At 41.1% G+C, this 16091-nt stretch overlaps 1 protein-coding gene across 1 annotated transcript in view; it reads right to left on the reverse strand.

Annotated features, from left to right (window-relative positions):
• The window catches only part of XRCC2 (X-ray repair cross complementing 2), an 87258-nt gene that overhangs the window by 68668 nt on the left and 2499 nt on the right, over window positions 1-16091 (reverse strand). Inside the window, exons 2-3 of the mRNA XM_082399009.1 lie at window positions 9576-15823; window positions 4210-4276 (exon numbers count right to left, since the gene is read on the reverse strand). Coding sequence (XP_082255135.1) covers window positions 4210-4276; window positions 9576-9598 — 90 coding nt within the window. The 5' untranslated portion in view covers window positions 9599-15823. The remainder of the gene's footprint in view (window positions 1-4209; window positions 4277-9575; window positions 15824-16091) is intronic.

Here is a 16091-nt window from a genome sequence, read left to right on the forward strand (position 1 = left end):
AACACCATCTGCTGTATTAATCATATTTTTCATTTTCTGCATTTTATGATGTTTTGGCATATTGGGAGCCTTGCCAGCTGGGGAGAAACTGCCTTTCCCAGGGCTAAACTCACCTGCAGACACTCCTTTCATATGCAAACCAAGCAGCCCTGGTTCTTATCTCCAATTACTTCCTTTATCTGACTCACCCCCCAAGCAGTATTGTCCCTCCCCTAAATCACCCCAGGGCCATGTACCAGACAACTTCTGCCCCAAAAGCCACTGAAACCATTCATACCAGCCAATCCTAGGCCTGTCTTGCCTTTCCTGTGGAAACCCCAATAAAGGCTGTGCCCTATGCCTTCCTTCCCCTCCTTTCTGCCTCCTGACTGGTCCTGGGGCTTCCCCACATGGCCCTGCATGCTGTGACCTGCCTCTCATTTCTCGAGGAGTACAGCATTAAACTTTTCTTTCAACAGCATTGCCCTCTTCATGTCATCACTTGGTCACCATTATAAATTAAGACTTGGGCACAAAATACCAGCAGAGTTTAGCCAATGACTGACAATGTTATCAATTGGGGTATCGGTACCCCAGCTGTATTGCCCTCAAGTGGGATAACTTTGAATTTCCCCATGAGAGGAAGTCCAGATGGGCAGAGGTAGCCGGCTAGATAAGGCATCTTTGTATCTTTCCCTTTCCCACCTCGGACCCCTTCCAGGTGTTTTCTGCACTTCCAAAATAAACAATTGGCTTCTGATCCCTTGTTTCTGGATCTGCATCTGGGTGACCCCAAACTAAGACAGAAAAGGTGACAAAAAGATAAGTGCAAAAAGAAAAGTGTCTGGGTGGTGCAATAAATGTATAAAGATGAGTGAAGGGGAACAAAGGAGGGTGTGGTTAGTTCTACCCACCTGGGGTAGACTTATTGGCACGAGATGGTTCTTGAGCTGAGTTTTGTAATAAGTAAGTGAGTTTTGAAATAAGGCAAGGAATCTGGGGTGGGCCAGGGGAGGGAGTGATGTGAGCAAGGAGAGGATTCCAAGAGGGTGAGCAGAGATATAAAACAATCGTGCATGGTGGTGAATTGCACGGAGGATCTACGCTTGTCAAGAGGTGAGGCTGGAGATGTTGGCATATCACGGGGGGCCCAGTGTTCAATCTTATAGGTAACAGGGAACCTTTGAAGAGGCTAATACATGATTAACTTGATCAGATTTGCGTTTCCTCCTGACAATGCCATGGAATTTCGGAGATGATTTAGGAAGAACAATTGCAAAATCCAAGGTAAGAGAATAAGGATATGAACAAATGCTGTAACATCGTCAATGGAGGGGCTATTCACAGGGATGTCATAGAGGGAAAACTAACAGGAATTGAGCGTAGGGGCTGGGGAAGAGTCAGGAGATGCTGAGAAAAATTATCCCAAGCTTGGAAACAAGGTAAAAAGGTAGGCTGCACAGCTTGTCAATGACAAAGAAGGGTGAAAAACCCACCCAATGATTATCACAGAATGTACTTTGTTTAGCTCATTGTTTACTAGTAACTGAAGTTCCCAGACATAAAGAAGTTACATGTTAACTTGTAGATTTTTGTCTGGTAGAGATGAAAATAATTTCGGTCCAGTGGAAAAGAAAACCCCAAAGGTTATGTTTGATTGCCCTCTAGTGCATTAGCCAGTTTTTAATCCAATCCATCAATCCTATTCTAATGTTTCTTCATTAATTTGCTTATACATACCTACCTTCTCATTTGGTCTTTGTAACAGTATTAACATCTTACTATTTCCTGCATTAATTAGTGAGTTGAATAATATATTTGACAAATGTTCATTTTACATTTACATGAGAGTCATGATTTTCTCATTTTGAAAATTATAATCTAGTAGAGTGCATGTATGACATTGGGTATCTGGCTCTGGTGACAGTGTGGAGAATGAGGATGGTCCGCAGAGAGAAGATCTAGTTTGTTGATAAAGATAATAACATCTCTTGCTATGTGCTTGAACTTGAGGTGTCCTTGTGGTATCCAGAGGTAAATGTCTACTGACCTACTTTCCTGGAGACAGGAAAGAACTTAGGGAGTGAGGCCGCAGCAATTTTGGAAAGGCGGAGGCTCTAAATAAGTAACTGAGCATGATGAGCGTTGGAGTGGTCTCTGCAAGTATACTGTACACACACGCATACACACGCTCACACACACTCACAGGGGCAGGACAAAGCTACTGCTAATTGCTAATTTGTTTTTTCATCAGAAAAATGGAGTGCTCCTCAAGCTTCATATGCTGAGATGGAGAAGCTACCAAATAATTTTTAAATCAAATTAAACAGCAGAATAATTACTTTCAATCCACAGATATTTTGAGTTTCATTGACAAATTAATATAATACTCTTGCTGCAACCGTGCAACAATCAGACCAAACATAAGGATACCAGCCTTTGCTTGTCATCAAAAATAATCTTCGGATATTACTTGTTCACAAGGGGGGAGACTACTTAAAAAGTTATCCAGAACTTGGATATAGGGTCAAAAGGTGGGTGACATGTCCTTTCAAAGCCACAAAAAGGTGAAAGCTCATTGAGGGTTTGTCCAGGAGGATGTACTTCGACTCGCTCTTCACTGTTGATTACAGGGAGAGGATATGGTACTATAATAAACGTTTGGCACTTTGCGAGAATATGCACTTAAATTTTTTCTTCAGTTATAAGGTATCACTTTTTTTCACTCGTTAAATTTCCTAAACACTTAATTCAAAGCAGAAATTGGTGGGGCACCTTCGATTAAGGAAACATTGTACTATTTTAGTTGAATTTTACTTATATCCTTGTAAGTATTCATGTTAACTAATCAAATCTTCTAATTTTCCATTTAGCCACCTAAGACATTGACAGGAGAGCGATATCAATGGCTGACAGCTATCAATCAATCAGTTATAAAGCACAATTATGAGACTAAGACTTGTTAGTCCCTTTTAATTTTCTTCTCCAATGGAGCAACTGTTTTGATTGCTAGATACAGCAAAGCAAAAGACGTGCAATATTTTGATTTTCATGGAGCATTTAAGTTTTATATTTTGAGTAACACCGTCATCAGCAGCTATAAATATAAAATATATAAAAACATAATATATATATTCTATATATGTAATGTCTCTGAGTACATATCTTTGTTCTAGATGTCACAGCATTATAAAGTAAGGGGGTGGGTGTAAATGGTCCCTTCATAGTTACACATCTTGATTAAGGCTTCTCATTTCTCTTCCTCTGAAGAGCCAGTGGGGTGAGAGTTTTAAATCATTGGGATTTCTGGGAATTCCCTGGTGGTCTAGTGGTTAGGATTTAGCGCTTTCACTGCCGTGGCCTGGTTCGATCCCTGGTTGGGGAACTGAGATCCCGCAAGCCTCGCGGCGTGGCCAAAAAAGAAAAAACAAGTCATTAGGATTTCCACTTGAAGGTGAGCTGAGAAAATACAGTGACACTAATGGAAAATTAACCTAGTTCATCTTGCTGCCTTTTAATATTTATGAGAACAGATGGTTATAATAAATGGTCAGTTAAAATACGTGTCTCCCCATCCCATGTTGGTAATGGAAAGTGAGCGGTAAGGTTGTACATGTCTGAACACAATCCTGGTAGAAGGGAACGTTTGACAAGACCTGCTATCCTTGCTCACTACTTATAGGCAGAAATGAAACCAGAAATTATGGGAAGGTTTCTTCCAGAAGAGGATAAGACATTTCTGGAATATCTTTGTCCGCATTTTCTCCGGGTTGTTTTTGCTCCATCTGAGTGAGATGCTGTTGGCATATTGAATTTCTAGGAACTTGTAGAATGTAAGATGCTGAAGGACACTAGTTGTTAGGAATCCAAAGTGGGGGAGAGCTGGAGCTGATAAATGCAGTGGCTATATTTAGAAAACGAGGACAAAGGGTATAACTAGAAATTATAGTGCAGTCTACTTAATTTTAATTCTAAAAATGTTCAGAAAGCCAATTGCAAAAATCTCGAACATTGGCTTTGTAAAGGACACACTTTATCAGACCAATCCTAATTTTCTTCTACAATAGTGATTAACTACTAGAAGAGTTTAGAATGGGTCTGAGACATTTCAATTTTAGGGAATTTTTGGCCTTTAAATTCTGAATAATACACGTCCTAGTAGGTTGTGAAATATTTGGAACTTACTAATATTAGGTTGATTTACATCACACACACACATAAAATGATTACCTGGGGGTTAGCATGAGTTACCACGGGGCTGTGATTCCTTGCAGCAATTCTGAAGTTCAAAAGGGCTCTGAAAACAGAAGGGTTTTTGTTCAGTATGCGGCAAAGTTTTTGGCTGTAAAACTTGACCTGAACCAACGTAAGGCTATTTTTAGTCTTTATACTACTTAGTGTGAGAAGTCCTATGTTTCACTGCAGAAACGTTAGCATGATTGATTACAGCTCGCTGCTCCGACCCCTGCTGATGTTACCCGACGATCTATACCTGCACCATTTCCTTTCTGAGGCCCCGAAATTATGAATTCTGAAATGCAGCTGGAACTAAAGGCTGTGGATAAAGGACTGTAGAAAAGTATTAAATATTTTCTCTTAGTTTTTTAAAAAGAAAGGATTAAGAAGGCGCATATAATACGTATGAATGATACTAAATTTCCAGAGGTAGTTCACATTGGCCTCCTTTTGATTTCATAGAATTAAAAGACTTTTTGAGAAGGATCCCCTGGTCTAGCCCCTTCATCTCACACGTGAGGCAGCTAAGATCTAGGGAGGCTACGTGCTTTGCTTAAGGTCCTGTATTTCAAAACCCATAGGAGGGGCTTCCCTGGCGGCACAGTGGTTAGGAACCCACCTGCCAAGGCAGGGGACACGGGTTCGAGCCCTGGTCCGGGAAGATCCCACATGCCGCGGAGCAACTAAGCCCGTGTGCCACAACTGCTGAGCCCGAGTGCCACAACTACTGAAGCTGGGGCACCTAGAGCCCGTGCTCCGGAACAAGAGAGGTCACCGCAATGAGAAGCCCCCACTCGCTGCAACTAGAGAAAGCCCGTGCGCAGCAACGAAGACCCAACGGAGCCAAAAATAAATAAATAAATTTATTTAAAAAAAAAACAAAAACAAAACCCATAGAGGACGTTCCAAATGATTTTCTCAGCGACTTATTATCAAGTCGTTGCCTATAAATGGCCCCGTGCAACTGTAGAATCGAACATCTGTAGCCTTTTAGTTTGGTCCTGCCTAACCCCCGAGTTAATGAGAAAACAGCACAAAACAAAATAAAAAATGATTAGGGTTCCCTTCATCCCCGGTGGGTGGGGCGAGGACTTGGTTTAGTTGCCTTCACGCCTGCGACCTGGGACCTGGGACCCAGACCTTGGGCTCCGCGGTCAGGGCTCGGGGTTCGGCATCCACTCAGGGGCACCTGCTGGGTTACATGCCTGAAGCTTGGTGCACGGGGCCTTCACAGCCTGTCGAGAGCTTGTCACCTCCCTGGAGCTCGGACATCCAAGCTGGGTATATGTAAGAAAATCCATGAGGTTGCAGGGCAAATAGAATTCTGATTGTATCTACTTTTTACATAGTCAGACACAAACAAAGCTTTGTTAATATCTAAGAGCCTGGTGGCCACGGGTCAGCACTTTAGCTGGTGATGTGACACTGCTGGAAAGTGAAGAAGAGGGGACACTCCAAGGGGCTGACACAGCCCCTCCACGCCTCCTTGCTGCCAGCACATCGTGAAGATGGCAGTTTACGTGCACATGGTTAAGTGGCTTTATACGTTGTAGTATCTTTAAAAATTTTTTTTAAATTTTTATTATTTTTTTATTGAAGTATAGTTAATTTGCAATGTTGTGTTAGTTTCAAGTGTACAGCAAAGTGACTCAGTTATACACAATATATATATATACATATATCCTTTTTCAGATTCTTTTCCCTTAGAGTTGATTACAAGATATTGAATATAGTTCCCTGTGCTATACAGTAGGTCCTTGCTGTTTATCTATTTTGTATATATTAGTTTGTATCTGCTAATCCCAAACTCCTCATTTATCCCTTCCCCACAGCTTTCCCCTTTAGTAACCATACTTTGTTTTCTATGTCTGTGAGTCTATTTCTGTTTTGTAAACAAGTTCATTTGTATCATTTTTTTAGATTCCACAAATAAGTGATATCATATGATATTTGTCTTTCTCTGTCTGACTTACTTCACTTAGTATGATAATCTCTAGGTCCATCCATGTTGCTGCAAATGGCATTATTTCAGTCTTTTTTATGGCTGAGTAATATTCCAATTTATATATGTACCATGTATTATCTTAAATTGTGTGATCTTCACAAAAGTTTTGTAATGAGATGGGGAATGACCCTGAAAATATTTTGTACCACACATAGGTTCATTGGTTATTTCATCACAGAGTAGTTCAAAGAATCTTTGAGTTTAAAGAGGAGCTATTCATTTCTTAGCTTTTGTGAAGTATCTTTTTCAGCAAGTTGGGCAAGGTTTAGTAACGAAACGAGTACAGAAGGAAACCAAATTTGATATCAGACTTTGAATAACTGTATCACAGTGTTAAATCAAGATCTTGTGAAATAATGAAGCACAATTAATCACAAAGTAAAGTGTGTTTTGTTCCATTAATAGATGAAATAAAATGAGAATTATTAAAAAATATTATTTATTTTATTCTTTTACATTTAAATTTTGTGTATGTTTTAGAATAATATTAATGCAGTAGCATATATACAAAACAATATATATATGCACAGACACACACACACACACACACACACACACACACACACATATACAAAGCAAGTTCAAAATTTTTTTATAGCAGTGTATGATCAAGCATTTGGAGACCAGTGCCCCAGGACCGGCTCCTGCCCTGTACCCTCAGCAGGTGTCCCTGGTTCTGACCCCATCTTGCCTTGGAATGATGATATCTGACCCTGATTCTCTATAGCTGGATTGAACATTTTCGTTATTAACACCGAAATACCAATCTGGAAAAAAATGCAAAAATATTCCTAGAGTGAGATGACAGTTTAATGGGTTTACATTTGCTAAAATGCATTAGCATTGTGAAGTGTGGGATGGGAGGGACCTATTCAAATTCCTACTCTGTTGCTCACCAGCCCTGTGCTGTTGGGCAATTTCTTAACCTCTCTGGGACTTGGCTCCCTCATTTATAAAGTGATGACAATGCATCTTCAGAGGGTTCTTGAAGTTTAGGTTCAAACAAGGTAGACTTTATGAAAAAACCAGAGTGTCTACTGCATCCTTAACACTCTCACTTCTCTCCATAGCTCCCACTCCCGAGAAAGGTCCTTCCCAAACTTTTTTCACATGTGGGCAACAGTCCCACCTAGAGAGGCAAATACACTCTGTGCAAAAAAGTGTTGTCTATTGTTGTTCATTACTGCTTCCCTGGAGCACAGCACAGGTGTGCGGAAGAACAGTTGAAGGAGCTATTAAATGTTTGCTGATCATTTAACTTTTCCAACTCTGTAAAGAGGGTATTTCGATATTCCAAAGTTGCAGATGAGGAAACTGAAACTAGAGGTTAAGTAACTTGTCCAAGACAGCAGAGCCGGTCAGTGGCAGAGCAGGGCTTGTATGCTATTTAAGACTAGCATACGTAACCGTAGAAATCCATGGAAACTTTTCTGGAATAGCTTGCCATCTTTTGTGTTTTCCCTCTTATTTTCCAGTACCTTCTACTCCATGGACAAAGTAGCAAAGGCAAATACAAGAGCTGGCTGGGTTTTTGTTGTTGTTGTTTGTTTGTTTTTTTTAACCTAGCAATTGATCTCACCGGCCCAACCAATTGAGCTTGAGAACTTGCATCATTTTTCTCTTTTGTCAACTGTAGGTAATCCCAGTGAGGGTTATAAATATAACTGCATCACTATGAGGATGGCTACTGCTGTAGGCTTTGTGAAATGCTTCTGATCATCTGCCTGCTTGTATATTACTTGGGGGGGGCGGTCAGGGTGGGGATTCTAGGTAAGAAACCAGAGAAGAACTAGAAGGCATGATCTGACTCTACTGTTTTGGTGAAATCCTTGCAATTTCTTGGTAGATATTGCATATTTCCAGATACTCCAGAGCTTACACATCTGCCACCAAAGCAGGGATGGCAGACAGAGAAGTTGTTGCCATTTATTGAATGCTTATGAAGTTCCAGGCACACTTTCTGTCAGCTTATTTAATCTTCACACCGTTTCTACATGGTCGGCCTTGTTTACCCCTCTTTTACAGATGAACGTATTAAGTTTCAGAGAGGGTGAGAACTTGTCCAGGGTAACTAAGATTGCACGTGGCAGAGTCAGAACTGGAACCCATGTCCACCTGGATCAAGATCCCCACCTTTAATCACTACTCACACCATCTCTTGTGAAGATAACACCCAGAACTGCCGGGCTGATTGACAAGATCTTCTTTCCAGAATGAAAACCAGTGACTGTCATTGAACACAAGTGTCTTGCCTGATGAGTGTGCTGTTTTGGAGTCCGATTGCTGCCTTGGAATCCTGGATCCACCACTTAGTTCTAAACTTGCTTCCCTATCTACAAAATGAGCCTAATAACAATAGCACCAACCTCCCAGAGCTGTTTTAGGGATTAAATAAAAGTACTCATGTAAAGCATTTAGCACAGTGATTAGTAAGTTTTTTTAAATGTTAGCTATTTTTCACAGGGAACTATATTCAATATCCTGTGATAAACCATAATGGAAAAGAATAAGAAAACGAATGCATATATATATGTGAATCATTTTGCTGTACAGTAGAAATTAACACAACATTGTAAATTAACTATACTTCAATAAAATAAAATTTTAAAATGTTCGCTATTTTTATTATTAGACAGTTCCCAATGTAAATATGGATGGAGTTCCAAAAGTTCATTTTACATTCAGTTGTTTGGACTCAGACCATATGAAGAATATTAGATGTTCTATCTGATTACCCATAAATACTATTATTGTGTCGCTGGCAATGTATGGACTTAGATTTGCATCCCAGAAGCCGGGGCTCTGCAGGGTAAGGAGGGGGCAGAGCACAGTCTACTCTATCCCAGGGTTGTTCTCCTTGCGGGGCCAGTTCCAAGAGCCCTCAAGCTGCCTTAAGCCCTTCTTCTATGGTTCTATGAGGTTTTCTGCTTCAATATTATTCTCTTCTTGCAGTAGTAATTAAATATTCAGTGCCTCTGGCAGTTGTCCAAACCTTAAAAAAAATAAACAATCCTCTTCTCCCCACCACGCTTGCCCTCTGTGCCCTGCATCAAATATCCTATTTCCTCAGTAGCTGGCTCAGGCAAACAACCGCTAATTTATGACGATCCGTGAAAGCCCTAAACCTCTTAAACGCCCCAGAGTTGTTTACATTTTTGAAGAAATGGAATCTAGAGTTTCAGGCAGCAACACAGAGAGCAATCCCAGAATCTGTAGCGCTGGGATATTAATGATGCCCTTCTTACAATGTCGTTTTGAGAATGACGTGCCCTCAGACAGGGCTAATGGGTGCACTATCTGTTTTCTTACATACTACCTGTATGACAGAAGGTACTTTGAGGCAGACCAGCTTTACCTGGAAGTTTGACCTGGGAACATCTCTCTTAAGCTGACCTTGTTTTCTTCATCACCTCTTTCCTTCTTCCATTCCTTAAACCAGTTTTGCTAAGAGCTCCTGGATTAAAAAAAATAAATAGTTGTAAGGTAGACGGACTCTGGTAAAACCTGGGACCTCTGATGGGGTACGTGCTTGTTCAGTGACTAAGAGATTGTTGATGTGTTAGCGGAACACAAGAAGGATATGCAAACCAGTGACAGAGTGTGTGGGTGACAGATAGCTGAAGACTAAGGTTCCTGTATTGTCCAAGCTAAAATTTAGGACACATGATCTAAGTACAAATAAATTTATGGAGACAATGGGACCAAATAATTGAAACTGGGATGCACGTCAAACATATGATAGCTGAAGGAGCCGGGCAGATAACTGGAGAGAGGAGCCTTGCGGTGCAGTGGGAAGAGCTTTGACATTTCTATGTCCCTGTGCCCTAGGCAAAGACAAAGATGAATAACCCAAAGCCCCACCTTGCCTCTTCCAAACATAACAGAGAGTTAGTGACATCCTTTTTATGGTACTGGAGGAATGAAGAGCATCTGCCCTCCCTGCTCAGCTCCAGACCAGCATTTCCAACTGCTTCCTGAGCATCTTTCCCTTGATGTCCAGGAAGTGCTTCAAAGGGAACCTGCTGGTCCTCCTTTGATCTCAGTTCATGGCTTCCCCATACACAGAACCATACAAGCTAAATATAGCAATTATTTTGTCTTCCTCTTCCTCACTTAAAAAAAAACATCCAACTGGTCCCTGAGACCTTTTATTTCCATATTTCTACCACTGAAATATCTTTTCTATTCCTATTGCCATCATGACCCTCTATTTCAACTACTTCATTGGTTCCTTAGTTAACATCCTTGCATTCAATCTCATCCTCTCTATTCCCTCCAGACATACACACACACACACACACACACACACACACACACACACACTTTCCTCCTGCAAAATCTTTGGATATTTATTGTCTAGAATAAACTATAATGTCATACAATAGTGCTGAAGGTTTTGCCCAATTTGATTTCAGACTCTTCTTTCTAACTTCATCTCAACCAACGAACGTATCCTGCATCGGCTCACACCAGACTAATCATTTCCTGAAATAAGCTTCTGTGCTTTTGCAAATGCTCTTCTTCTTTTCCCACTTTTCATTGTTTTATTTTTAGATGTCTCTCCCTCTGTGGAGCTTGTCTTAGGTCTCCTGATGAGAATTAATTATTCTCTCCTTGGCGTTCCCTACAATGTCCCCATCTATCCTAGCATGTTCAGAGACGGACATGCATACATTTCCTCCTCTACCCCTCCCCGCACAGTCATTCATCTTTAGATCCCAATCACTTAGCCCACTGCCAGCATCTAAAAGGTACTTGCTAATAAGTGCATAAAGTCAGAGCTGAAATTCAAACCAAGGGAATTTGGCTTCCAAGCCTGGACCTTTCACCAATACAGACTATTTAGCTCTGAATCACAAAATCTTTAGCACCATGACAATGAAGTGTCCTTGGTCACAAGGGAGAGCTGGTAAGAGGACATGAATGATTCAACATAGCTCATCTCCACTAATGGAAAAATGTCTCAAATCTTAAGTATTAGTGATGATAGGTCTATGTCAATCCTTTTTTTTTTTAATCCCTTAGTTATAATCCAAATAGCTGGAACAGAGCTGTGTGATTGTGGCTGCAAAAATCTAAGGTTAAGAGAATTACTAATCAGAGGAAAGCAGCCACTGAGAATCAGGGCAGTAATGATATTGAACACTTTACATGTTACAATGCCTGGTATTTTTATAAGCTAATTTGAAAACTCAGAAAAATCCTTCCTTACAGATAAGGCAACTAAAGCTTAGAGATGTTAAATAACTCATGCAGAAACATATTTAAGTTTCTGAGATGAGATCTGAACACAGTTCTGAAAGACTTCAAAATTTAGCCTCTTTCCATACTCCAATAAACAAGTAAAATTAATTTTATACATTTTTTGTTGGTACAAACTAATACAACTAAAAATATCTGGATTAAGAATACAGTGTAACTTTTATCTTAACTCATAGCTATTTCTTATCAGTTATAATTATTGGGAACACAGTGACCAAATGTTTTTCTGCAAACTACTCTTGCTTAGAGTTCATCTTGCACCTTGATAAGTAAGAAGCACAAGAAATAGTAAGATAAGACATGGAAACATTGTGGTTGTGTGTCCAGTTTCAGATACACTTTGTTGCAACCAGAATTTCAGCTGGATGAAAAGACAAACTCAGCAGGTATGGTTCTCACTTTGCACCCTCCTACCTGTCACTGCTCAGGTAGAAACTCTTTAAGTTTCCCTGCACATCTCTTCCTGCCCAAAGGGACCAAGTCAATATCCAGTGAAGACATGTCGAAATGGCACAGTCTTGCTTCCTTTATTCTCTTATAATTATAAGAGTTCTTGCTGTGATGCTTCTAAAAAACGTTCTAGAATGAGCATCAAAAAGGAAAGGAGAGGCCCCTGGGAAGACAACTCCTCCAAAACCTGTTGCTTGTGAGATTGCACAATGGCGAGAAACGTTTGGACTTAGAGCTCTTGGCAGTACATTCTGTCCAGATTGCTTGGCGTCCAATTCCGCTACTCAGCAGTTTCATTCCGATTGGCAAAAGAATTAGATTTTTATTGGATATTACTCAGTCTCTAGAACATATAGTAATGGCCTAATGGGAGTTCATGGGCATTTGTTACTGGAAATAGAAAACATTCAAGGTGAAGAGCTCAAAAATTTCAAAATGTATTTGAAATTATCAAAGGACTGGGTTTGTCTGAAGGACCAACTGCTGAGATTCCTTCTGGCTCTAACATACATTGAACCTATGCTTACCAGATGCTGGCTTTGAACACTTTAGCATTTTCCTGTTTTCTCAAGGGCGTCTAAAGAAAGTGCCCAGAACAAAATGAAACTTTTAATATATCCTAATTTGAAAAGTACGAGTCTCCAGTTCTTTATTTCAGAGAGGTTTTTATAATATCTCCCTCATGGGATTGTTATGAAGGTTAAATGTGTGATGGAGTGAAAATGCTTTGTAAACTAAGATACTGTTATAATTTAGTTTTCTCCATGAGAAGTGGGTAGGAAATAGTTACAAATAAAACCATAAGACTGTTTGGTAGAGCAGAAGACCTCATTAAAATGCACATCTCCAGACTTCATCTGTAGACTCTGACATAGAATTGGTGATTGATTCTGATTTGAGCCGTAAGGAAGCACTCATCCTGTTTTGTTGAATGAATAAATGAAGTGGATTTGAACTGAAATTGGAAGGACGAGTGAGCTTTGAATGGAATGGATGTAGAGGATGGGGTAGGTAAAGAAGAATGTTCTAGACTGAGGAACCTGCACAAAGATCAGACAATAGCAATGGTTTGGTCTGCGGTCGGCTGTGCCCAGACGTGTCAAGGGCATCATGCGAGATGAGATTAGAAAGGTGACTTGGGAACAGATCATGGAGGACCCTGAATGCCAACTTGAGGGTTTGGATCAAATTCCATAACAATAAGGGGTCATTGAAGGTTGTGGGGAAGGGAGACTGACATGATGTACAAACTTTCTGGGTTTTGCCATGTTGCTTCTCCTAGCAGCATAATTCACCCCAAGATGTCTTGGGCAAAACATGGAGATAGGCTGGCTGGCAGGAAGCTACGGAGTAGTTTAGCAAGAGTGACAGTAGGAGAAAAAGCAGGGTCATAGACCCAAGGGAAGTGGAGGGATTGAATGAACGGCACAGGAGGGGAGCAGGAAGAGGGGGGTGGGATGGAGGGCCAGTTTTCCATTCGGAATCTTTGCCATGGGTGGAGGCAGAAGCAGCAGAGTTGATCTGAATAAGGTCAGAGCTTTAGGTGATTTCCTTACCAATCTTGTGGTTTTATGTCTGTTATCAATTCAGCACACTCCGGCCAATCAACTCCAGCTTGGACCATTTTCTCACACTATTGCCAAGACCTCTGGGAGGTCCTTTGAGTGCAGTGACAGGCCCTTCCTCTTAAAGGAAAATGCCAGCTACTTTCAAAGGAACGGGCCCTACTTTTTGGGTACTCCTTTCTCTATTTGCATCCTCATAGCAACAGAGAACACACAGATCGCTCCTACCCACAGCTCTGCAAATTAAGATTCACAGAGCTGCTAGGTGGGCAGTTTTTCAAGACAGCCTTTAGTTTTTGTGTTCTTTTTCCTTCTTGGCCCAGCACGACTAGTTAAATGCAGGAAATTAAGATCACATTGTCCGAGTGTGCCCTGACTAAATTCCATTAGATTGACAATCTCTGTAAGTCCTGATTATTTTGTTTTTAAGTTGTCTTCATATGCATAAAAATGCATCGTAACCAGCATCAAAAGATGTTTATTAAAAGTTCATTTGAGAGTGATGCTGGGTTATGCAGCCCTCAGGAGAGTAGGAAACAGTCACAACATCTGCCACGGAAGTGATGCTGAATTCTATACAGGAAGCATTCCGGTTCCCCTGTTTCTGCCTTTTTGGGGGTGGGGGAGGGGAGTAGGAGGCTATTGTTGGGTAGAAGCACGATAAAGAGTTGCTCGCTCCTGCCACAGAAAGCCAACTATTGATAAAACATTCCTCTCATTACAAGGAGACTGTAGAATTTTGCTAAGTATGTTGGAGGGAGCAAACCTTAGCAATATAATTAATAGAGACTGTACTTGAAGTGCTTCTTACAGAATGGGAGGTTTATTTCTCTGTTGGTGTTTTGGCCTTTGTCAAAAGGGATGCCATCAGTCTCTGATCTATAGGAGTTTATGATCTAAGAAGAATGGGTTGTAATATAAAGAATAAATAGCAAAAACACGAACACAGAAATTATACATAACCTTTGCTTTTATTTGCTTTTGATGATGACAGCAAATAAAAGCAAGTGTCATGTATAATTGAGAGGCTTAAAAATTGCTGGATGACTTTCATTTATTCAATAACCATTCACTCGGTGGCTACAAAATGCCAGAAGTGTCCGATGAACTAGAGACATAAAATTATACGAGACATAGTTCTACTCTCAGAGAGCTCCTGGTGTACCAAGAGCTATGGAAGCGTAACCGTTATGATGCCATCAGATAAGTGAAAATGTGGAAAGATGTAGGAGGCTCTCTGGGAGCCCAGAGGAGAGAGCGATTACTCTTTCTGGAAGTTGAGGGAAAGCTTCAGAGAGGGGGCAGATCTCCACCTGGGTCAGCAAGGATGAATTATTTATTTATTTAATTTATTTATATATATTTTTGGCCATACTGCCTGGCATGGGGGATCTTAGTTCCCCGACCAGGGATCGAACCCGTGCCCCCTGCAGTGGAAGCACAGAGTCTGGAATGCACTGGACTGCCAGGAAGTCCCTAAGATGAGTTATTTAAATGATAATTCCAAGCAGAGGCTAGAGGAGTGAAAAGGCATAGAATCAGTTAGAATATATGGTTTAATTAGGAAAATAACCAGTGAGGCAGAAACTATTTGTTGTCATTCCCCTTATTGCTCATTAAATCCCATTCCCATCAGGCATTGGTACCATATGCTTCTGAGGACTTGAGGCCCCTCTCCAGCCCAAGAGTATGGTCTTTAATAGTCTAAACCAATCACAGTCTATCAGTTCCCCTTACCAATGACTGTTTTTGGCATAGGCTGGTGTTATGAGTTGAACTGTCTCCCAAAAAGACATGTTGGAATCCTCACCCTGGTACCTGTAAATGTGATCATATTTGGAAACAAGGCCTTTGCAGATGGAATCGTGGTAAGATGAGGTCATTAGGGTGGGCCTTAATCCAATATGACTGGTCTTTATAAGAAGAGAACACCATCTGATGATGCAGAAACACACAGGGAGAACACCATGTCATGAAGAGGCAGAGACTGGAGAGATGCATCTATAAACCAAGGAACACCAGGGTTTTCTGATTTTCCTCCTAGAGTCTTTCGAGAGGGCTGGTCCTGCTGACATCTTTTTTTTTTTTGGCTGCGTTGGGTCTTTGTTGCTGCACACGGGCTTTCTCTAGTTGTGGTGAGCGGGGGCTACTCTTCGTTGTGGTGCGTGGGCTTCTCATTGCGGTGGCTTCTCCTGTTGCAGAGCACGGGCTCTAGGCACGCGGGCTTCTGTAGTTGTGGCGTGCAAGCTCAGTAGTTGTGGCACACGGGCTTAGTTGCTCTGCGGCATGTGGAATCTTCCTGGACCAAGGCTCGAACCCGTGTCCCCTACATTGGCAGGCACATTCTTAACCACTGTGCCACCAGGGAAGCCCCCTGCTGACATCTTGATTTTGACCTTCTACCCTACTGTGAGATAATAAATGTGTGTTGTTTTAGGCTGCCCAGTTTGTGGTACTTTGTTACAGCAGCCCTGGGAAACTCATGGAGCTGGATAATGAAATGAGAGAAAGCAGCTAGGGACTTCCAGGGACACCTTCCTCCTTCTCCTTCTTAGAAAAGAACCAAGATGGGGCATTTCTCCATCTGTCTTTGC

Source organism: Balaenoptera borealis, assembly GCF_965194805.1.
Source record: "Balaenoptera borealis genome assembly, chromosome: 7".
In the NCBI taxonomy this organism is placed as follows: Eukaryota; Metazoa; Chordata; class Mammalia; order Artiodactyla; family Balaenopteridae; genus Balaenoptera; species Balaenoptera borealis.